The 25,467-nt window shown below is 41.7% G+C and overlaps 1 protein-coding gene across 1 annotated transcript in view; it reads left to right on the top strand.

Moving 5' to 3' along the window:
* SGCD (sarcoglycan delta) overlaps window positions 1-25,467 on the top strand; it is a 214,463-nt gene that overhangs the window by 150,596 nt on the left and 38,400 nt on the right. Inside the window, exons 4-5 of the mRNA XM_059825134.1 lie at window positions 10,574-10,661; window positions 12,943-13,062. Of these exons, the coding sequence (XP_059681117.1) occupies window positions 10,574-10,661; window positions 12,943-13,062 (208 nt within the window). The remainder of the gene's footprint in view (window positions 1-10,573; window positions 10,662-12,942; window positions 13,063-25,467) is intronic.

Genomic DNA, 25,467 nt, shown 5'->3' on the forward strand with positions numbered 1-25,467 from the left:
GCACCCTACTCCTGCTCATGCGATTGTCCCACTGATCAGACCTTTGCTGTCTCGCTATCTCTGTAGGTATATGTGTGCGATGTAGCAACGTCCAGCATGATTTAGCATCTTTCCTCCAGATCAATCCAATTTCATGTCACATGCTTAACTGCAGCTGTCACTTTACCTTTTCGAGTGTACTACTGCCTTGGCTGTTAGACGTTCAGCCTCTCTGAGACGGATGGAGGTTTGCAGTTCTTCCTCTTTGAGACGGTTCCTGTCTGACGCTAACTCACACATGAACTGTTGTGGCACTGCAGGTCAGAGTTTGGCCCCTGTGTTTATTCCTGCGGGGAAGACTCTGTCTAGTCATATAGACCAACAGAGCATCCTTTTCAAAGCCAAGTATTGATCATTTCAGCAGAAGAAACAAAGTGGTTAGATAAAAGCAATTAAAAAACAGTCTGTGCAAATGTTTCTGTGACCCTATAACCCTTTATCATAATTAAAGCGGATCAAATTACTTTGGTATCAGAGGTACAGTCGTGGGCTCAGCCTGTCTTTTCTGTCCTTCCCATTTTCCCAGATATGCCCATACAGAGTTAACTGAGTAGATTTCTACAATAAATAATCCCACAACAAGGCCAAAATATGGTTTTCATCAATCATTTTATAGCTGCTTCAAACCTGTCACACCAGTGTATGTGCTTACAGCAGCTCGGGGGAAAAAAAATGCAGACAAACCACAAAGAAAAGCAAGAATTTGAATAGAAAAACCTGAATTTTCCATCACCAGGAACGGTCAGATGATCTTTCTTTGTGTCTTGTACAGTGGCAAGTACTCAGACTCCAGTGAATAAATAATTGAAGATCCAGGAAATGAGATTATTACTCCCATGAAGCTATTGAAAAGGAGAGCACGTGGAGCCCTTCAAACCTGTTTCCTGATGCACAGACCTGCATTTGCCTATGGAGCACAGCAAACCTGAAGGACAGGTCTCATAAAAAAGAGCCTTATAATTGCAGTGAAAGCCCAGAAACAGAAACGCTTTGATTGCAGGAACATGTCCGGGCTGAACCTTGTCATTTCACAGGCCAGATGCATTGTAGAGAACTCCACTGGGTAATCACAGAAGTGAGGATGGCCTTCTGCGTCCTGCCTTCCAGCCGTAACCGTGCTGTAATATAGTTGCTTTTGCAGTGTAATTGCTTTCTCTGCAGGGCTTCTTCCTATTGATTCTGCTTGTGTGGATTTAAATTGTTTGCGGGTTGGAACTAGACTCAAGTTGGTCTGCATCTCCGCTTTTCTGTGCTAGGCAGCTCACGTGACAGTTCTATCTAAGAGACGTTAATGATGTCTGGATAGCATCACTCCCTGGCCTGCGCGTATGTATTTGATTTGAGGAGAGAGGCTGGATCAGATAAGTTCAGAACATCAATAAATACGTGTATTTTGTTTGATGACACTTGTTCAATTTGAATCTTTTTCCCAGGAAGCAGCTTGTGTTGTGTCATTTTTTCAGCGTGCCGTGTAAATGCTCTGCATCTGCAACTGTCGAGGATGGTGCCATCCCATAGCAATGCCATCTGCTCATTCACAAAGTGCTTTTTGCGTAGATAAAAAATGTGAGGTGTTACTCATAATTAGTCAAATCACATGCTGTGATCTGTGATTGATTCGATTTCTGTTGCTGGCTACCTCGCATATGTCTATGTGTCCATAAGTATTGTCTACATATCAGCATATGGATGCGGATGAATCAGAGACTCATGAATTCTTTTTCCCAATCCAGACAGATGGAAATGTTTTCCCTTCTTCTTATTAGCAGCAGCTGAATTTCAGTAACACCAGGGGCCTCTGCTAGGATCTTGCCTGTGTTTCGTGCTGTACATGCATACATGAGTTGGCATGGCCATTTATAATCTAATACAAGAAGTAAGCGATCCATGACATGGAGCAAAGGGAAGTTATAATTTCAAAGCAATGTTCAGGGGTAGCCATGTTATTAGCCTTCTTAGAGAAAAATATCTGGATATATAACTTGCTGTTATGGAGTGCAGTAACAAAATGCCTAAAAGGTGCTGTGAGCGTTGCAGAACCCAAGTGTCTCTGCTGAATCAGACTTTTGGAAAATACTGCTGTGCCTTTCTTAGTATTAACCGTATGTAGTCTTTAATGTGTATTCACCTCACTAACTGAGCGAGATCCTAATTGTTTCTAGTTGTACTATGGTCCAAGTAGTGCTGATAGGAGGGGAAAGTAACTTAGAAATTACTGGCTCTGTATAATTTTAATATTGTCTTCAAATGCCTTTTATAGGTAGTGAGGTATGATTTACCAGCAGTTTTAAAAGATGTTTAAGGCAGGCAGTAGGCATACCAGAAAGGCCATAAAAATGAAAACACATGAACAGAGGTCTGCACACTTGTCTGGAGTAAAAGTTACGAGCAGTGGAGTAGCTATATAGTTGGATGATTTAGAGTATTTTAAACCTCAGCAGAGCTCTCTTCTTTTCTCTCCCTCTCTCCTATGGTCCTGTGCCTATCTACGGTGTGTTCACTTCAGCAGGAGATCTGTCACCACTGGAGCCTGACCACAACTAGGATAGCCTGAGTCAGAAAATAGTCTATAACTTAGCACAAGTCCATAGTCCCGCTGCTACACCACCTCCTATAGGCAAGGATCGGATCGGTGCCAGCTGCCACTGAGTGGCTACTGCAGTTAGATATTTCTGCAGAAGAATTCAAGTAAATCGAAATGGTTAGTGAATACTTGGTTGATTTTTACTGGAAGTGGTGATCAGTGTGCTGAGAACCCAGGACTGCTGTTCTCCTGTTTAAGAGCATTACAGTTTCTCGACTCCTGCTTGGTTTGTACGAGGGAGAGCCATTCCCCAGTGATGCAAAGATAATCATCAGCGCACATTTGATCGACTCTGATATAACAACTTTGGGTGAACTCTGCAGTGAAGTGCTTGAAGCATTTTCAGGATTATTTGGTCATTTGACAAGTTGTGCTCTTCTCTTCATTTCAGATGTTGTCTAAGGGTGTCTTGCCAGAGGACTCTTGGTGCTGAGCACGCTTAATGCATGAGATTTTTTCCGAAGCCAGTAATGCTCAGTTCAGTCCTACCAATACAGAAAGTTTTGTGAATGTGCAGCAGCCTTCAAGACGTTACAAATCCAGATTTCCCACCCCCATGAATAGAACTACAACATGCACAGTTGCATTTCATTTTTATGTGTATGTCTATCGGTTTCATCACGTCATCTGTGGTTTTCCTCGTATTATAAGTCAATGGAGTAAAAAAGAAAGAAGAATGGCAAAGAAGTCGAGGCAGATGTAATGTCTTGGAGATTTTTTCAGTGTTGTTTTTAATGCCAGCAGCCATGGTGTAATTTAATTTTCAGAAGAATCTCAGCTGCAAAGCAGCTGATTAGGCATTTTGAAGAAGCCGCCACTCTCTCGAAGCAGTGTGTTCATGAGATTATTACAGGTATTCTTCTAAAGAGAGAACCCCCTAGATTGCCAGAAATAAATCAGTTTGAGGGATAAAACCCCCTTGGGTAGCCATCCAAAAGCAGAACCCAGTCATTTAGATCTCACATCACAGACCTGCCTTCTTTGCACTTTAAAAAGAGTCAGAGATGTAATTGCTTTAATGTAGCTGTGGGAAATTTATCTTTTGTTTCTATTGTTATTAAAATGAACTTCAAGAAATGCCATAAAAGAGGGGAGTTTGTGGTACTGGACATGAAACTCTGACATCTGCACTATCTATGCTATTAAAATGTGTCAAGTTGGGTGGGACCACTGTATTTTCTGAGCTTCATGGTACTGTAAAACATACCTTCCTGCAAACGTGACTGTACTGTATTTGCGTAGAAGAAGGGACTTGATTTTTTTCATTTTAAGCATTTGAATGCTTAATAAAATGTCAAAAGTTGGCACACAGCACATTGAGTAAGCTCATGATACTACATTTATGTCTTTGAGTGCCAGTTGCAGGTCAGGGATGTATCAGCTCTCTTATTGATCCAGGTTACATGACGTGGGCACATTATACTTATGAAAAGTTTGTTGCCTGGAGGAAGAGGATGCAGACTACATTTTGTTATCTCTGCACTGGACCTATCGCCTGCTTCCTAAAAGCAATCATCTTTAGGCACAAATACAGCGCATACTGGGGCATTTTGTAGCATTTGTTTTAATCTGTTCCCAGTTCTATTCATGGTTTGCTTTCATTCTGCTATGAAAAGCTTACATTGTCAAATTAGAAGTTTTACTAAAAAAGGAATTTAGTTACATGAACATTATATTCAACTGTTTGAAGGACAAAGTCAAGATCAAAAGAGACTCAGTGATTAAACAACAAAAAGTACATTCAAATCATATTAAAGGATGTTTTCAATCTAGCACCTAGGGATTTAGCCACATGACTTAAATTTTTGTGCCAGAAGGCTTCTGGGCAAAATCCTGTTCTTGCTGTGGGGATCTAGATCAGAAACAGGAGAAAGAGCTTTTGGGTTTACTTTTGAAATAGAAACAGTAATGGTTGGCTTGCAAGTCTGACCTGAAATCTGGATTTTCTGTTGACATAGATGAAGGCCAGGCTGCTGTTCCAAGCAGATCTTAGAGACAGGGTTCGCTAGATACTCCCAAGTTTATCTTCTTCACAGGCAAAGATAGATGCTGTCCAGCGTTTTGCCTGTTTTTCAGGAGGTGGATGACGTCTGTACAATGTTCTGGTGAGGTTTGCTGTGATTCATAGTGGTGCCAGTTGCTTGATCTCTGCAACATCTGTTACCAATTCTGAAGTTTTTTCACCCGATTGTTTCCTCCCAACTCGCTGTTTTATGGGGGCAGCTCTGAGCTTTTCCAGCATCAGACACTCCCCAAAGGAGTTTCTGTTCTCAAGGTGGGAGTGAGGGAAGGAAATGCACACTCGGGGTCAGGTCTGTTTTTTTGACTGTGTGCTCACAGCATGCTCTGGAGATCTTTGTGGTTAGGAGACTCTGCATTTAGTGTCATGCAGTGAGGGTATTACTGGTGCTTCTCTTTGAAGGATGAGCAAGTCATACGGGAACATGCAAAACTGGGTCAGGGATACTAATTTAAGCACGTCTGTGTCAACCGACCAGAAATGACAGAGTAAGGGTTAAAAAGTCAGCTTTCCCGGTAGGGCTCAGGACATGCCTGACAACTGCAAAAATGCGCTTGCACGCAGTGCCGTGTCCCGGGCAGCGTGTGCTGCTGGGTCTGGTTAGATTAGGAGGCACGGCAGAGGTGATGTTTTTGTGAGCGTTCATTAGCAAAGTTTGCCATTCTTGGTGACGGACGTCTTGTGCCCTGAAATGATTGCTTTGTGTCTCAGTTAACGGGCAATGAATACTTGCCACTTCAAAACAGACAGAACTGTGAAACGTTGCCCCATGCAGCTATGAGTTGTCCCTACCAATGGAAAATGCAATGCGGGAGAGCAAGTATCATTGCTGTCATTACTATTATCATGTTTAGCTACTAATATAGTAGGACTGATTGGACTTCAGGAAAGGAATATATTAGTTATAACCCACATGAATACTCCCTCTCTATCAGCAGCTTCTTAAAACAGCACGCAGGGGTGCAGGCAAGTGAATGTGCTGCTTGTGGCTGCAGGCCAGCTGAAGGAGAGCTTTTGCTCTCATAGTGGGCTGGCTGCTTGCTTTACAGAAAACAAGCTTTTGCCCTCTGACAGTCCAGCTGTGTATAGAGCAGTGTTTGCTTTCTGTAAGGTCAGTGAGAGGTACAGTTGAGCAGGAAAATGGTGCTCTGAGTGGCTTCTCCATAGACTGCTCCTTGCCAACCTGGATTATGCTTTAATATTTTAATTTTTCCCATTACTTTGTCAAGCCTACAGGAAATTCACCATTTCCATTTTTTCCACAAACTTCACTTGCACTTACTGTGTGGAGTCTTTGAATCCACAGAATCAAATCAAAGCTACTCCTTTTGACCATCCAAATTAGAAACACACGAACTGTGATGCATTATTTTTAAATTGCCTGTTAAAATTTAAAGGGTTTCCAAATATTTTTAGTAATTCCCTAAAACAGTCTAAGGACATCTGTTAAAGCATTGAGTTTCCTCAAAGACAGCACTGGTTGGGATTGCTTCAGCTGCAAATTAAGGTTGTCAGTCAAAGTGCTTTTTCTGTTTTAGTCTCTGATCTAGGAGTTTTTAGCATCTCTTTCAAAGTGAGCCAAAGAAAGACAGCTAGTGAGCTGTTAGGGCTTGTTTTGCCATGTGTTTAACCTAGCAAACAATCAGTCGATACCTTTTGCGAAGTCTTCTGTGTTTTACTGGACACCTCACTGCTTAGTGAGCAAATACGCTATATTGTTTTGACGTATTTTCGCTCTTTTCATATTCTTTATCCTGCAGCATGTGTCCAACGTTTTAATATATTGAGTAGCTGTGGTAACTTCTTTTGTGTGTCTACAAAGACTTACATTATTTTTAAGCTATTGGGTAATGAGGGGCTGGTGTAAGAGGCAGAACGATGTACATACTATGTAGGATTCCCTGCAGAGGTGAATGGTAGATTCATGGTGGACTGGAAGTAGATAACCAACCCAAAGAGTCCTTGAAAGATCCCTGCCTCACCTGACCCCAGAAATGGAGCTTCAGCCCAGAGCAGGGTGGGATCATCCATTGGTGTCCTGCAAGGAAAATGCTTGAAATAAATCAGAAGCAAACAGGAAAACATGCAGAAGGGAAAAAAATGCATCCTACTCCCATCGATGTCTCTACCTTAGTTTCCCCAGCCAAATGATCAAAGGAACCACTGGGAAGATACAATAACGTAAAATAGTGTCAGAAAGGAGGTGACCACTGATTTAATTTGCAGAGTTGCATAGGAAGTTAAATGAAAGGCTGTAGTTGGCGCAGTGCAATGGGATGGCTAAGATGGACGTGAAGAGGGACTCTGCTAACACAACACAAGTAATAGAGGGTTGTTGTAAAAAGGTTGACATCATAACAGCCGAGTCTGGGCGTAAAGAGCAAGTCAGTGGCAGCATGTGGGCTGGGAGCAGCATCTGCTCTTCCAGAGAGGGGTGTGGGGCAACCTTGTTGTCATGTTTGTGATGAGAGGAAGAAGAACAAATGACAGAGAGATTTGTCAGCGCGTCAGATAGCATGCAGGCAGTGAATTATGTTGGGTTATTGTGTGATCAGCGATATCAGGTGTATTTTCTCTCAAATGTACTTTTCTGAAGAATTGAGTTGAACTTTTTGGAGAGAAACAGGTAGACAAAGAGAAAAAGATTATTTTCCCTACTTTTCTGAACCCAAAAGAATACTTAATCCAGTTTTCCATTCACTTCCATTTTCTTTCCATCAATCCCAAGAGTAAAATATATTTATTTCCTTAATATTATTTATCTGGAAAGATGTGGAACTGGATTGTTGCATATTATACTTCAGAAATGTGATGTCTCTCATACTTACAGTGTTATAATTAGAGTCAGACGTGCTTATTTATTTCATGCTGATATTCTAACTGTGTTAGAATTTGATATTCTATCAAGTGTTATGACAGTTTATGAGAATATTACTTCACTACATAATTATTTTTATTGTGGTGATGATGCCATATTGATCTAGATTTCCATTTGTTTAAGTGCATCAGAATACTTAATTTTGTGTTATGATAACATGAAAGTGTAAGAGAAGTGAAAGGTTTTGTCTTTTCAGTTATAATTTCTAACTGTTGTAAGAATTTTTTAATGCTTTAATTATTTTTGTTCTGTGTGATAGAAGGAAGCTGGCATCATCACCAAGCTTGCAACAGAGGAAACTTTTTAAATGTTCAGTGTGTAAAAGATGTCAGTGTTGTTGCCTTTGTAAACAGAAGATGATGGACAGAAAATCTGCAGAATTTTCAGCAAAAGGGAGTAATTTTTTCAGCTCTTTTTCATTTCTTAATGGAAGAAGAATTATGGAAATGAGAGCGGGCATTGCATTAAGTGCTTGAAATGTTCCTTCCCTGCAGACCAATAAAAACATAACTCTTCCATTAGGGAAATTTAGTTTTTTGAAGGCTGCATGAATCTGAGCTCTGAATCAGTGAATGAGATGACTATGCTGGGGTAAGCATTTCAAGGTCTGATTATGTATTTTAAGTCTTTCGTAGGTGGATATCAGCTCTTAGCTTGTCTTGTAAGACTTCTTCAGAGCAACTTTTTCTGTGACTCTTTTTATATTAACCACTTGGCTTATCTTGTAGTACTTCTGTAGTGCAATCTCCTGTTATGCAGATCAGTAACAGAAATTCAAAGCTACGGGGATTGAATGATTTTTCCCACCTGAATTTGGACTAGAAGGTTTCCTGGCCTTTTCAAAACACTCTAGCTACTTGCATAACTCCATTAAAAAAAGTCAAATAGTGCAAGTCAAAAATGTGACCTTTCTGTGCTTCATATGGCGTGTTTATAGTGGTTATAGTCTCACCTATGACTATAGATTATGCAGATTGTAGCTATCTGCCTTTAAAAATACCCTTCATCTGTAAGTGTGAGATGAAAATGTAACAGTAAACTGCTATTGCTGGGGGGGTTTCAAATTCGGTCCCTGATCAGGGCTGTAGAGATTTAATACCAGAGCACGTGGGTATTCAAGTGAAGCCATCTTTTTTTCCTGTGCTGTTAACCATAAAATAGTAATCAACATTAATTTCTAGGTTCTAGAAGATCACAAAAAAAAAAAAAATCAATAAAAAAGAGCAAAATCATTACCAGTCATTACCACTGCTCCTTACTTCAAACTTGTTAATCATATTTCAGTTTCATACACTATATTACTTAAGCTGTCAAACACATCACAGAGGTATATAAGGACGATTTGTCCTCATTTAGTGTATGAGAAGACAGAGACACCAAGAGCTTCTGAAACTTGTCCAAGGTCTGGAAATTATTAAGTGTAAATCTTTCTTTTTATTATTTTTATTTAGTTGTAAATAGTCTGAATGTAGCCATAATGATCTAGTTATAACCGATTAAATAAATCACATTTCCCCCTTTTCTGCTGAAGGTCTGATCCCGTGGGTGCATGCAGCACAAATAGTTAAGGCAAGAAATGTAGTTATTGTGAATATTTGGTCACATATGGGGCTGGTTTGGTTTTAGTTTTTTGAGGTTTGTTGTCTGCAAACACGGCTGGGAATCGTTTACCCATCACTAGAAGTGTTCCTTGAAGCTCCAGTCCATCACAGGACTCCCATGAGTGCGTTCCGGTGCTCCTGTTATGTTTTACATGCAGACAACATAGTCCTGCCATAATCCAGAAAAATGGCATCTATGCTAATATTAGTTATGTTCTTTATAAACTCAGGAGGCAAGGAGAACATGCCTGACCTGCACGATCCTCTATCCCCATCCTGATTATTCATTCCTAATGGAAAGATTTTGAAACACTGGGAAAAGACTTTGGTGGAGGAAGCACATGGACATAAACTTTTCAACTCCTTGCTGATTTTCATGCTATTTTATCCCTTCTACCTATCCTGTGGCTTAGTCAGTTGATGAATTCAATCAGCTGCCTGCTTTAGACATTATGAAGAGACACTGGCAGTGAATTTCCAGCTCGCACATTAGATTTTTGGCTGATTTAAGTTGGGGTCACCCTGTGCTAGTGCTGTAGGTGGCTAATAGCTCCTGAGAAACCAACCGTGTGGACTGGGGCTGCCCATAGAAAACATGAGTTCCCAGGTGTCTTGGATATGTTTGCACACAGAAGGAGCCAGATGGTTTTCTCTGTGGGTTTTCTTTGGCTTTGCTCTGTGGGAGCAATACCTGAGATGGATGCTGCCAGGTAGCTGTGTGGCTCCTGTGTGTTAACAGCTGTTCTAGCTCTTCTCTCAGAGGTATATTTAAAGCATAAAAATGAAAAATGGGTAGAAATCTGTGTGGTCAAGTCGGGAGTGGGGAAAACTTCATGTCTTGTGTATCTCCAGACCCAATGGGATGGGTCTGGTCCCAAGCTGGCATCCCAGTTTGGAATGTGATGGTGGTATGTGCCGGAGGGTTCATAAGTGCTTTGAGATCAAAGACGCTTTCTACACGTTAATAAGGTTTTCTCATTCACAGCCTTTCAGCATGGCTCACTCACGTAGCTGTGTTGTAGGCAGACACAGTCACCCATTGGAGTCATCTGAAGCTGTGTGTAATATTGCAGATTTGACTTCGAAACGCACTGCTGCAGTCAGCCGCCCTCCCAAAACACCGTGACCTTTGGGAAGCTTAGGTCAGGTCCCATATCACCTGCATGTTTTAAAATAACAGGTTGGTTGGCTTATACTGGCAATAAAGCTAACCATCCCTAAAACAAGGCTAGTCTCTGGGATATTATCTGGGCCAAACAGAGGCATGGAGTCTGGTTTTATCCTGGACAATAAAAATTAACACAGGGTAGCCTGCACCTCAACTACACGCCCAACCTCGGGGCCATTAACAGCAGTCCGGCAGCGTTAGGCAAAGCTCCAGGTGTCTCAAGCAGGCTGCTCTCGGGCAGCCATCCCCGTCTCACGTGCTTGGTCTCGTGGTCTCGTTCCAGGGCAACCCACTGTACTTCCAGTCTGCCAGAAATGTGACAGTGAACATCCTCAATGAGAAGACTAAAGTCCTTACTCGCCTTGTAACAGGTAAGGAGGGGGAAAGGCTGCGTGGAAGAATTAAGGAGGGATGAAAGCGAGTGTGTTGTGGGATGCTGTGCTGGCTTTAGACAGCGCACAGGAGGGGAGCCCAGGTGTCTAGAGAAGTACAAATGAAAACTTCGCTCCACTTTGTAGAAACAAAGCTGGAGACATGAAAGCAGTGCTGGAGAGGCAGCTGGCTGGTGCTTTCTGATAATGAAGCAGACCATCGTTTTCATTTGAAAGCCAATCCAGAGACAGAAAGGTTAGTTGTATGACTTCAGGGTCAAGAAGAACATATGCAGGATGACATTTCTGTTGTAACAGGCACAGGCTTTTCCTGAGACACTTTTAACTTGCCTGAGATCTTGGGAGCTCTGCAGATTGACTGTGGCTGGGTTGGGAGGCTTTGCGATTTAGAGCTCTCTGTGCCCTTCTGCTGATGAAGAATGCTCTCATGCTCCCAAGCATGAGTGTGTTTGATGGGGAAATGGGTGTTTCATAAATCCCCAGTGCACAGCAGCCTTTGAATGAATGCATGTGTAATTTGGGTTGAAAGAGCCTAATGTATTATATATGGTAATGTAGAATATATATATGGTATACAATAGATATTTATTTATTGAGATTTATCTAGGGACTGGGAGAAGTATTGCTGTGTGGCAGAGCCAGGAATCCATAAACATGTTGTTTCTATGTGAGACTGAGTTGTTTGGTTTGCTTATGTAACATCTTGGCCTCTAGTCACAGTATTAAATAATTAAATACGCAGCTTCAGTAAGCAATGATTTAAGTGTCACGCGTCAAAATTGCCTGGAGGAAGGAAATAAATTCAACCCCAAGCTCCCTGATTCTCACATTCAGAATGAACGTGTTTAGTTTGTTGGTTCTCCATATATTTTCAAGAGGGTATTCGGTTCACTTAAGCACCTCCATTTCACGAGAGCTTGGGAGGACGCAGTTGTCTCTGGTGTGATGTTCAGGTTATCGAGCTCGTTTCTGCATTCGGCAGCAGCTTTGGTTTCAGAGCTGAGTGAAGATGTGGTCCCGCTTAGTACGTGCTGCAGTGATGAGTGGGGAGGCAGTTAATTAGCAAGCTACAAATCAAACTTAAAGCTCGAAAGTACTGATTTTCTCAGAACAGCTGCAAGATTTTTAAGTGTTTCCAGGGATGTCTGCATAGCCTCACTCTTCTGTAGTGCAAACCATGCACCCGATTCTTTGTGTGCCCTGATGCCAATACAGTTGACCTGTGCAGGCAAATGTGGGTATAGATGGAGTTAGAAACTGCCCATAAGAAAATACTGGCTTTCAGGTCTTATTTCTCTTGTCTTTTGAGAAATGAGACTAGTCATGAAGATGGCCAGAATTAATGCGAAGTCTGATCACCTGCCTTGTGCAGTAGCATATTCCAGGGAGGCTGTGGCTTGGACTGAGTTGCGCAGGGCTGTTAGATGATGATTTGTCTGAAGTTTAGCCTAGGTCAGGTAACGGAGGGATCTGCTTTTTGTAGCCTTTGAGCCACAGACCTGCACAGAATTGCTATTCAGGCAGCTGATGTTTATCAGGCTCCACAACAAAACACATTGCCAGAGGCTTTCCAGCACTTGGGTGCACAGCAGGCTGCAGGAGAAGCAGCAGAATTGAAATAAGAGCTACGAAGGAAAGTTTTACTCATCTAAAAACTTTCTGAAAGGTGGGAGACCCTGCTGTTGTCTTCGCCTGCACATGGTTGAAATGGTCTAAAAGAAAACATTTGCTTCCATGGTGATGTTTGTCTTTTTTTTTTCAAATTGGACTGGGCATGACGCTGGTATCATTTTAATCCAGGTATATTTAACAGGCAGAAAAACAGGAATCTTTTACGCTGCAGCATCAGTCCAAGCAAAATGTACTCAGGAAGCCTTGACACCTCTCATAGCTGCACCAATGCTCTCAAAGTATGGCTGAGTATATTCGTTGCTATTTCACATGTGGGTCTGTCTTTTTGTAAAAATTTCCCAGGTGTGCCACGTTTAATGGTGATTTTATGACATACATAAGCATTAACAAAAATGTAAGTAGAAATAGTTGAGGGGTTGTTATTTGGGTAGAAAACAGGGCCCTTTTCTAACCAGAAGTCACCCTCTGAAAAGCACAGACCTCCCTGTTTGATGTGTCAGGTGCAGGTCGTATCTGCAGAGCTATTAGGATATTCTCAGCAGATGGGCTTATGAAACATGTGAGGCTGCTATGTGATTTTCTTACACTTTTCACTAAAAGGTTATGCTAAATCTCTTCTTCTCTCTAGGTCCCCAAGCAGTGGAAGCACACAGCCAAAAATTTGAGGTGAAAACCCTCTCTGGAAAATTGCTGTTTTCTGCAGATGACAACGAAGTGGTGGTTGGAGCAGAGAGATTGAGAGTTTTAGGTAAAAGATTATTCACTAAATCACTGTTTTAATAAGCGCCTCTTCACATTTTAGAATAGTTTTGCCTAACTTCCCTTCGTGCTTGGGGAAAGCTTCTTTTGGAGATAAAGCCTTTTGCTGTCTTTATTGCTTTAAATCTTCCCCAAGCAGATAATGGCCAGGAGTTTCTGTCTGAGGGGTTTCTTAACTTCCACAATGTGTTATTTCCCCTGCAGAAAAAAACTCCCCTGGAAGTGGTTTGTCTGGCTCAGTGAAGCAGCTTTAAAACCAGCTTTGGAAACTGAACAACTTTATCTCTTGGGGCTGGGATGAAGGACAGTGAGGGATTGCTGTAAGGATGCTTCCGTGGCTGCAGTCAGTGTGCATAGGGAAACCTCGGGCTTCATATTTGTGATCACACCGCTTTCACCAGCTCCTCCTTCATTCCAAAGTGAACACCAAGGAGGAGACCTGCAGTGAAAAAGTCAGCATGAATTAGGATCTTATACTAATTCTTTGAATAGTTTGGTGTCCGTTATGTTAGTTATCTTTCCTTAGCTGCATGCGAGAGCACATTGTGCATCTCTGTGCCACCTTCAGCTATGCTGTGGGTGGTTTGAGCACCCCGTGCATGGGAGGAGAGGCCAACCTTACTGATGCCACTGCTTCCCCGTCTGCCTGCCAGGCTTTACATCGGTAGTTCCTAATAAAAACTGGGGATACACTTTGAGTTTGGGGGGTGGGGGTTGTTTATTGTTTGTTTTGATTTTTTTTTTTTTTAATTAAAGAAACAGTTATGGTAATTGTAGAATTTTAAAACTTATTTGATAGTTATATGAAATTACCTCTTAGGAACTTGAATTCTCTAGCTCTTCAGTTCAATCCATGCTCTTTGGTTAGTCTAAGATCTGCTCGTGAATGTTTTCATGTAGGAGCAGACTGGGTAGCTCAGTATTGCTAGCACTTAGCTCCTAAAAACAGAGAGATCAATGAAGGAGCTTAGAATGGTATATAGTGTTTTTAATTATTATTATTTCTACATATTACATAGCGTATTATTAGTATATTATGTACAATCTAAAGGAGCTTAAAATGAGCACCTCAGAGTCTAACCATCATGAATGGGACTTTGTATCCAACCCTTAACATTTTTTGTTACCTGATGTCATGCTATTCTAGATGGTTCCTGTTTGTAGATAGGCCGGGTGTAGCTCTTTGCAGGTCACTGTTGTTACATACTGGACTAGTTCAGTCACCAACTGTATAAAGTTAGGTGAGTGCTACAGGATAAATGTTGAACTTCACAAAATGAACAGTATCTTTTTTAGCTTAAAACCATTCAAAATTCTTGCAGCGTTACAGAGCTGGGGAACATTTGTCACAATCCACATTCTACGGCAAATCTCCCTTCCTACTGCACCCCTCAGAGCTAATTAATTGTACAGTCTTTGTGCAGGGTCGATGAAGTCAGGAAACAACAGTTTTTAAATGTTTTCTTGGAGACCTTAAAATGAGAGAGATTTATATCATTGGTTCTTCAAAGAAACACAGAAACTTTTCCTTGCAAGTTGCAAGTACTCCTTTTCGGATTACATACTTATAAAAATATTGCTTTTTATTTACTTTGTACTTTGGAGAAACCAGCAATTATTTTTGATGGTTATTTTGAGTTTCTGCCTTGTTTTAGTCTCCAGAAGAAACAGCATCAAAAATATTGCTAACCACTGTAGTGCACTTTCATTTTTATCTGCAGCTGAGTGTTTCTTGGGGTTTATTTGGCTTATGCAGATCTACCAGAAAAGAAAAGGTAGAATGACACCACTGGTGATGTTACATAGCAAGTATTTCAATGACCTTGAGCTGAAATGCTTTCACAGTTCATACTTGGCTTTGTTTTTCTCCAGCTTTGCTTCCCCAATCTAATTTTATCTCCAAAAGTGTTTGCCATGGCTGTTTGCCATGCTGGGAAGCGTTATACCATATGTTCGTATTTCTTCCAGTGTTTTTGTCTGCACTTGAGGCTAGTCCAACTTGTTGTACACAGACAAATTCCTCTGATCGTTTTTCTGGTGTTTGGGATCTCAGGTGCGGTCAGTATGTGTCAGCTGACACCCATCTACGCTATGTAAATGATCTCAACTTGTTCTTGTTGTTACTGAACACGTACTTGTTATAGAAGTAAGTGTATGTCTTCAGCCCGGCATGGAAGTCATCTCACAGAGGTTAGAGCAGTAGTGATTGGGCTTGTGGCTAGCTTTTAATCTTGTTAACGATAATTAATTTTTTTCTTTGTATGCTCTTCAAAGTTGATTCTGAAAGTTTGTTCTACAAAGTAATGCTGAAGCCTTGTCATGAGAAAAAGAGGTGCTTTCCTTTTTTGAAATGGACTCTAAAGGATCTTTCAACAATAGCAAGGCATTAAAAAGGGAGAAATACATGGAATTATGGATTAAAAAGATATAAGTAGGACATGCGCTGCATTTGATGGTGCTTCAAAAAATTGCACACCATGGGTAGTGCAGATTACCAAATGAAGGTGCTTTTTATTTTAGTTGTATTCTGGGGGGTTATTTCTGATTTTTAACCGTTAAAGGACACAGAAAGACAGAGTTGTTCCCCTCTGCTTTTCATGCATGATGTAATTTAGAGTACTTCAATGATTTTATTTGATTTAGTGAACCCGGTCAAACCTGTTGTCATAAGAGAGATTGGAGGATAACGGGAACTTCTGTATGAGGACAGGGACAGCCCTCTGGGCCCTGTGGCCATAGTCAGCTCTGATGACATCTACACACCCTTTTCCAGACACAAGCACGAATTCCCTCTGCCTTGCTCAAAGCCAGCGGGAGATCAGCAGCTGTATTGGTCCAGATGACTCAGAAGGAGCTCATGTTTGCCTACAAAAAGTCATGTAGAAACTGAGCCTTATGCCAAATCTGCTCTGCCCTTTTTCTTTCAAGCTCATCTGCCAGTGCCTGCAATTGCCCAGCCATCTCCTCCACTCTTGTGGTGGGATTGGATGGTAGCACGTCCTCACTCTTAGCACCACTTTCTTTTACAAGCTTCACTCCTGTAGTATTTGGGCACCTCATGGTCTTTTAAAAGATACTACAGCAAACCTCGGAGCCGTTCTCATTCCTTAGAACTGCGACTCTGGTTTTGCAAGGCTTAGATTTTGAAGGCAAAATCTGCCACTTCTCTGCCCGCTAAACTGCACCATGGTGCTGCTCCTGGGGTTGTGCGTGGCATAAAGTGCAAACCTTCCTTGCGCTGGCTGTTGCCACGGTCAGCAGTGCACTTTGGCAAACACCGCGTAGACGCAAACTGATGCCTCGCTGGATGTCCCCCGCGGGCTCATAAACATATACGGTCTGTGTTATGGAAGATGAATGAGCTGGTCCTAATTGAATTCATATGTGGTACGTCATACAGCGGTTCTCCTTCTCCCCTCCTCCCTCCCTCCAGAAATGAAACGTGTTCAGATCATCTGAAAAATGGTGCATAAGAAATACTTTTAGTTAAAAGAGCATTAAAAAATAACTTCGGTATATATTAATTACCAATTTAGTTTAATAGCATATTGAACATTATAGCATTTATAAACAAAAGACAATCATAAAGCATTATTCTGACTGTTAATTAGCTCTATTTATTCTCCAGATTAGTTTTTAAATATGCCCTCTAGATGCCAATTGATACTAATTAACAGAGCTACATTATTATCTCTATAGAAAAGCATTTTTAATTAAATCTAAATCAATTTAAATTAGCATGAGTTTTTACAGAAATTAAACTCTGGTCAGATGCTTGATTTAGCCTTATAAGACAACATCTGATGACATGCCAGTGTCAGTTCTCCCAAGAGCCTTGACGTCTTTTTTGGAGATTATTTTTTGAAGTTTATTTTCAGGGAAACTTGCTGGTATACTCTGGTGTTTAATATTTATGATGGATTTAACCAATTTTTTTTAAGACTAAATATTGATGGCAATCCGCATGCATTGCAGTGAGCCGAGATAAAAACGTGAAAGACGCATTCCTGCAGCTTAACCAGGGCTTTCGCAGTCCCTGGGTTTGAGTGGTGGAGGAAGGTTTGCATGGGAGGTAGGATTGCATGGGCTCAATGCTGTCCCGTTACAAATGAACCACGCTTTTGAACCACTCTTAAGATTACCATTTTGCTTTGTAATAAGGATAGGATTAATCATAAAACCACAAGGTCCCTTTTCTGTAATAGAATACAGGGCTTGCTCCCAGATTGTTCCCCCTCTGAGTCCCTGGAAAATGTGCCTCTCACTTAGACATTTATACTACCATAGCAGAAGCTTTTCTTCTAATACAGCCTAATGATAAAAATTTGGCTAAAGCCTTGCCTTGTGGCAAACCCTAACTAAAATAGCTGTATTTAGAGTGGAGTAGGATGCCTTTCATCTCCCAGTGTAAAGACTGCAGGACCTTCTCTGCAGATGTGTGACCCACCCACCACGCATTGCAGTCCTCCCCAGCACCATGGCTGCCTAAAATGGACCTTTGATCTCGCCAACCCCTTGCATGCCCTCCCTTCAAATAATTAGCCAGTAGCTCTATTTCTACCTTGTAGCTTTTTTCCACTGTAGCATATTCCCTCTGGGTGATAAACCTCGTGGAACATGCAAATGCTGACCACAGGTTAGACTTTCAGGAATGTTGGTTTGGGACCATTTTTTGTTCTAGTTTCTCTCCAGGTGCCTGGTAATGCACCTGAAAAGAGGAGTCAGCTGCTCAAATGTTATTGCAAATTTATTAATAAGTTTGGAGTAATTAATTCCAAGGCACATTTCCAGCATTTTATTTATGAGCTGTATATTAAGGACTTCAGAGGTTTGTAGTGGAGGAACACCAACGATAAAAGCAACATAGCCCAAGCTTATAGTCAATGAGATCACTGCATGACTGTCTTGTAGAAAGCTCTTTTAAATGGGAGGGTTTGGGTTGATGTTTTCTGTTGTTGGGGGCAGAGGGAGTAACCTGCTCTGTATTTGCAGAATACAAAGTGCTGGGTTTCATTACCCATGGAAGTAAAAAAGCATTTGCAGTGTCCTTCACTTTGGACAAGAGAAGGTGATTTAATATGAACGTGTAAGCTGGCCCAGCTGTCTCTAAAGCTTCACATCTACAGACATTTTCAGGGAGCCTTGTATTAACTTGATCTGGGAGGAACCCTGCAGAACTGTGGCTACCCATGCCAGCCCGGTTAAAGGATTCTGCTCACACTTCCTCAATATTACAATTTTAGTAGCTTCTTGGCATGTCCTTTCTAGCTTATGTTTGCTGCAATATTTACAGCAGAGTAACTTCAATGAGTACAAGAGTAGTTATATTTTATTAAAATAATCCACAAAGCTATTTGACTGGTACCAGTCATTTCAGAGGGTGGTGTAAGCTAGAAATTTAACAACTTCCAGGAATTACCACCCACTTTCGCTGCATGCACCCTTCCAGAAGTGATTATTTATCAGTCAGGACATACACGGTTGCCCTTTACAGCAGCCATTATGATTTCAGAATGGCATTTTGCTGATTTGTTTGTGGCAGAGGGAACAACTTTTGTAGCCAAGTGTTGAAATCAGGCCCAATCCAGAGAGGAAACAGAGCTTTCTTGCCTCACCATTGAGCCTGCAACAACTTTACGCCTGAGGATAAATGCCAAGCCTGAATCTTTGTGTTGTGGATTTTGTACGTTTTCCTGAAAAACGTGTCCTTATTACAGGTCTGTAAGTAGCTTTTTCGAAGGACAAATGGTGATACAAGAGTAATTTCTTAGCAACTTGAAACATTTTCCTCCTATGATCCTTCTCCTTTAGAAAGGCAGAGGAGAAGAACTTGCCTCTAACTCAAAGATGGCTTAGTGCTGCCAAAGCGTGGCCGTGGTACCTCGCTGGGGTACCTCGCTGTGCTTCCAGAAGCAAACGCTGTACCATCAGCCTGGGGTCAGAGGCCTTTCCCAGTTCATCCAGCTGCAAATGAGCTCCTGCTTGCTCAGGCTGCTGGCGGTAGCTTGCTTCAAAGGCACCTGGAGGTAGCAGTTGCTCCAGAGCTCCCTTCTGTGCTCTCGGCAAGAGAAAAGAGCACGCCACGACTGTGCTGCTCATGAGGCGTGGACAGGCATTTGACCTTTTGCTGAAGATGTATGAACTTCTTTAGGAAGCAGCTACAAATATTCACTACGCACTCCCTATAGGTAATTAAGGATTAATACTAACGCGGTCCCGAAGCAATTGCCAAGCTGTCATGTGGTCATTGGTCTTGTGTAAAAGGGACAGAAAATAAAATGAGGGAAGTAGGGAAATAAGCTGGCAAATGAAGATACCAGGCTTTAGTACTGGCGTTAGCAAGGCTGGAAACAGCCTCCCCTGTCCGTAGCGTTCAGTCATGGCAGTGGAGTTTCATCAAATTTCTTTGCACTCATTGCAGAGTTGTGGTGCTGGAAAAAAATGCATTTAGCAAAATTAAGGAGCAGCAGGGAAAAAAAATATGCTTCCTATCAGTGATAAAAGCCACAAGAAAATTCTTTTTTGTTCTCAGTTAGGAATTGCGTTATTGCCGTATCAATGTAAAAGTCAGGTATGAAAAAGTGATTTAATCTGTAATCAGCAGTGACAAAGAATTTAAAAACTACATAGAAAACAAAGATTTGGTTGAATTGGGTGGGGTTTTTTTTCCCCAGAGGCTGGAATGGGATTTCCAGATGCTTTATTCCAAATAAATTTTTTTTCCCATTGTATAAGGGAAGAAATTAAAATGACCAGATCTTGAGCAAACATACAATTCTTGAATGAATACTTCTGATTGCTTTGCTGCCTTGAGGGCAATAGGTGTAGATACTCTTGTCCATTCCTTTTAATGCTGAATTCAAATAACGTTGCCCTCCTTTTTCAAAATCCACTCACCCAGATTGTAAACTTGTCTTTTGTTGGAGGGAACAACGTGTGTTGGGAGGGAGATATACTGAGAAGTTTCCCTTGTGTTTGCTTTTACTTCAAAGTACATTCCAGGTAAAAAGGATAGCATTTATGTAAAGTGTATAGGCTTCCAGTCCAGGCTGAAATGTGTGTTCAGATTGCGTTACCTTAATCCTGTTTAAGGAAAAAGAAGAATCATCCGCCATCAGATTAATATTGATTAAATGTCACAAGGATTATGAAAGAAACATACTGTACACTTACCACACACTGAAATCAAGTTTAAAAGTGTGGCAGATTTATATTTTATTTCCTAAGTGTCTTCCCCAGCCTTCACAACCTGATCTGTTTGAAGCTCACATACTATTCTCCTTGATAAATTTCCACTGTGTATTCCTACTTCAGGTGCTCTCCTGAGTTTCTTTGCAACTTTGCACAAGAATGCCAAGAGGAACTTCAAAGGAATTCAGTGATGACATTGCTATTGTTGAGCTGCAGAAAAAGTGTCGAAGGACCCCAAAACTAGTCAAGAAGGAAATATCTAGAGGTCAGCATAAGTTGTAGCAACCTTTCTTCGTATGTCTTTTCTCAGTTTGGATGCAAGCCCTTCTATTCTTTCCTGTTATTCCCTTTATATTTCTCAGACATCAACCACTGAAGCGAGGCTGTTGAAGTTCCACGTGTGTCTACAGACACACATCACTAATGACCCACATGCTCATCTCAGAGCTTGTGGCTCATCTTATTTGCAAGTTTTCTAGCTTAAAACCAGGCTCCATTTAGTTCTTTGGGACTATGAGTCAGATAACTGCTTCTCCTCCACCCGGTGGAGCTGGCAGTGCCGGAGCGACAAGGAGTTCCCGTCTGGCCTGACTCAACCACAGCCCAGTGCCTAAGGGTGGACTCACTCCCCATACGCCTACAGTGCCAAGACCAAAACCTAAAATATTCTAAATAATTTATATTACATTTTTATTATAAATACCTTTGTTGATGCTGCACATGATTTCATTGCATAGATTGCCCTTAAAAGAACAACTCCCCAACACTTTGACAACAAAGGTAGGCAGACAGACAGACCTTTGCAGTGAACTATTTTTATAGTATCCTAGAAAGAAACATGAGTGAAGCTTTATGGCTTTTGTTCAGTGCACTGGCTTATCCTTGCCATGCTATTATTGTTGGCCCCTGAAATGGAGCTCTTATTGATTTCAGATTTGATGAGATTCAAGGGGCGCAACAGCAATTACTATGTTCAACCATTTAAAAACATAAATTAAGGATGAATAAGGCTTTTAAAGCTAGGAATTAAAAGAATCGGGCACAAATCATTTCTACCTATATTGCATTGGATTTACTTTCCGGACATCTGTTTGCACAGACACCTTTCTGAGACTGTCACATATTACCCTGATGAGACCTACAGAGGAGAGAACCTTGTCAGATGGTGTTTTCATGAACAGATTGCTGAATGTGTCCTGATCAATAATAGCGGGAATAGAGGTAGTTTATGGAGATCACCAGCACACTATACATTGCCTCTTGACTTTAGCTAGAAAAAAATCATAGCAAATCCTTCTCCTTCTCCTCTCATTTGCACGGTACTACATTAAAGCAGAGCGCTAAAGAGAAGATACGCTTAAGCCAACTTAATCACCAAGTTCATCACAGGGCTCTGAGACCCTAATTTCATTATAAAGCAGTGATATGCAACGCTAAAGCTGTACTGTGGATCTGGAATTATTTCTAAAAGAATGCACAGAGTGGTAAAGAAATGCATTGTTGAGAAAAAAAGAAAAAAGGGGAATAGCTAACCAGGTGCATCTCCACCTGAGAGGAGACCTGATTTCTCTCCCTTCACGTTCTGTTCACCCCCAAGTGCTGTTCAGCTGATTGCCACCTACCCTTGACAGCAGGAGCATCAATCATTAGTCTAAAAATACCTCTCGTCGCATTGCATTTGAGCTCATCTTCTCTCCCTTCCAGCTGATAGCAGTAGAAGACTAGAGCAAGTTCTGTGCAGAGGGAGAGGTATGTGATCAGTATCTTGCCACGATGGCTGGAGCCAGAGGGAGCAGGGATGGCCCTTGCCTTTGCACCAGGGAAGGTGCCAGGACAGTGTCATGCAGCTCAGGTACTTTTGCCGCACACAGGGAAAGCAAGAGGCAGCCTGGAAAGCTGAACTGTTGATGCGCACTTCCCTCTGGTTGGATTTATTGCTGGTTAAGAAGATGCATGTTCCAGCTGAGATTTGCTCCCTTCTTGGGGCATTTGTAACTCCTCTCTGCCCTACGGAATTGCTGGCATGCAGCCAGCGTTGAGCTCACACCAGAGCCTTTGCCTTGGTGGGGTGTTAGTAACCTCCCAGTCTTTTCTCACAAAGCTCATGAGATTGATCAGCCAACTCCAGGTTTGGATGAAGAGGGCTAATGCTTCAAAAGGTGCTTTTCAACAGGAGACTGGCAGATCAACGTGCACATACAGAACATGATGCTTCTGCTTTGTTTCAATGCGAAACTGGGATAAAAAACCTTCCGGTTTTATGCTATGTTTTGGATTCATGTTGTAGAGCAAGACGACTGCCAAAAGCTCAGCCCACTGGCTCTTCTTGTTGCTCCCATGTTGGAAACAGTGAGGGCAGCTTGTTGTGCCAGGCACGTGCTCTGCAGCAAGAGAGAACAGTGTCTTCCTGTGCAAGAGCGGGAGCTGTTCAGAAGATGCAACAGGCCAGTGGCACTGGAGGCTTCTGTGGCGGGTGCAGAATGGGAAGAGGGAGGTGAGAGGAGGTCCCGAAGCTGGATGTCGCTCCAGCAACTCGCTTGCAGTGGTCCAAACTGCGACCAGGCTTGTCTCCTGGATGTGGCAGCAGGCTTCTAAGAATCCACTAGTGCCAGAGAAAATGCAAACTCTTATTTGGCAGACCTGTTCTCATGCAGTCTTTATTCTGAGTCTCGAAAGAAGAGAAAGGAAAAAAAAAAAAAAAAATCCCCAAACCCTGAAATCGAACCGTAAATGTTCCCTTGCCAGAGGACTCTTGATTTTTGTTCTTGCATGAAGTGAACACATATAGGGGTCTTTGACATTTGTGTCCCCACACCTTATGCACTAGAAGGGGGGAAAAAAACCCCACTTTTTGAGTGAATCTTTATGGTGATTCAAAACACTTTAGGTAGATCCTGTCATACGCTTTATAAGTTCCTGACTGATTGTGTGGAATTAAGTTATTGGGCAGAGAACCAGCTAATGGAAACACATTGATGAAATCGTTTTTGAGGGACATTAAATGGAACTTAAAATAAAGCTGAAATGGCTTTATGGATTTTTCAGTCAAACTGTTTATGAACATTTATCGGTGGTAAATTACACAGTGTCAGAAGAGGGAATCAGTAGGTATGGCTTTTAATAGAAGTCGCTCTGATATAATACTGTGAGAAAGAATAATTTATTGCCTAGGGATGTACAGTATAGTATTTTTAAATACAAGTTATATGATTGTTTTCTCCTAACTGTCTTTGGCTGTTTGCAGGTAAGTTACCCTTAGCAGCAGCAGAGAGTCTCATAAGATGAAAAAAAGTATCTTCAGTACTTTGCAGTGAAATAGAAATTTTATATTATGCATTTTTTCATGGTGGATAGCAAATGTTTTAATAACAGATAATTCAGGAAGCAGAAGCTATTTGCACAATAATAAATCTAATTTACTTTTGCTTTATACTCAGTAAAGGGAGAAGAGGGGTATAGTAGCTTTGATTGAGAAGGGAGATTGTAGCAGCTAAGTCTTGAACTGTTGGAGCTATGCATTAATACCATTTGCCAAAACCCATCATTCCTCAGGTGGAGAACAGTGAAAATAAGACTGGGGGAGTGCAAGACTAGAAGGCACCTTCTGGTCTTGCATATCTTGTCCCTGGTTTTGAGAACCCACATCTTATAGTCGCGAATTTGTCAAATCTGTTAGATTGGCTTTCCCATCTAATCTAACTGAAAAGCTGTTCCCATTTTTGCTCCTTTTTTGGCTAGAAAACATCTACTTTTCTTCCCAAATATATTTGGGACCAGTTTATTGCCACTTGCTCTCATGCCAACATTGGCCTATAGCCAGTAGTTCTTTTTCCTTCATGTCATTTGTCCTCCTAATGTATTTATACACAGCATTCATATCCTTCCTTAACCATCATGCTGCTAAGCTAAAACGCCAAGTCCTTCCAGTCTTCTTTTGTAGGACAGATTTTTTCTGTTCCTGCAGTCATGACAATATTTCCTCTCTGTACACTTTCCTCACTGGGGATGAGCGGGGGTCTACACAATAGTTCAAGGATTCACTGATGATTCTTAAAATAATGAGATTTTTTTATGTTCCTGTTAGACTTGTCTCTTGCCTTTCAGTTCAATATCATGTTTGTCTTCCCTTTGGCCCTGTCCCTCTGCCATGAATCATGAGTAGCACTCAGTTTTTATCCAGGGGCATTCCCATCCAGGGGTCGTCCCAACATGGAGCAGAAATTCTTACTACTTTCTAAGCACATGACCTTGAACTTCATCTTTTTAAATTTCACCCTCTTTCTCTTCTTCCACTCCCTAAGGTCAAACATTTCTTTCTCCATGACATTCCTGGCCTCCTCTGCAGAGCCAGAATATCCCAATTCAGTGTCAACAGCACATTTCCCTCAAACTTTCCTTCTCTTTTTTGCCAAAGCCTTTAGTAAAACCACTAAATGAGGTCACTTCTCCCAGCCTAACAGCTTCACTTTCAACGCAGTCCAACATTGATGCTATCACAGCCTGGCTGGGAACTTCAATAGTGGCCAAGAGACAGACTTTGACACAAATGTCCAGTGTAGTTGAATCTGTCCAAGGCAGTTGTTTCCATCGGGAGGCACTGCGGGAGCTGCTGATCCCCCAGGCAGAGACCAAGACTCTTCAGCGTGGAAGAGAGAGGGCTAGTGAGAGCGGGTATATTTGAGGTATATAAATTTCCAGTAGCACAAAGAGAAGAGGATGGTTATTTCCTGCTTTTCACAGTCCAAAGCAGAACAAGCATCCAGTGAAATCATCAGGCAGCAGGTTGAAACCAAAGGAAGAACTTCTCCAGAGTATTGAATTCATCTGTGAGCCCCCTGCTACAGAAATGGGGACACATATAATTATCATTAGGTGAGAAAGCTTATCAGTGTCTCTCCAGTGGCTGGATGACAGGGCCAGCTCAAGGAATCCCTCAGCTACTGACAGCCAGAGTCAAGGGAGGGATGTCTCAGTCCTGGTCCCTCAGCATCCCCTCGTGGCTGATGTCCTACTCAGTGACAGGGACAGGTGACCCTTTGGGAGACCTTGTGTTCTTCAAACAGAATAGTAAGAAATGATATTGTCAAGGCAGGAAGCCTTATCAAGGCAGGTAGCATTCACTTCTAATTCATATCAAAGGAGAGAAACAGGAGGATTTGGAAATCTCATTCCTGTTCCCAGTGCATAAGGGACTCTTCCATGG

The sequence above is a fragment of the Gavia stellata genome, chromosome 16 (assembly GCF_030936135.1).
Source record: "Gavia stellata isolate bGavSte3 chromosome 16, bGavSte3.hap2, whole genome shotgun sequence".
Lineage (NCBI taxonomy): Eukaryota > Metazoa > Chordata > Aves > Gaviiformes > Gaviidae > Gavia > Gavia stellata.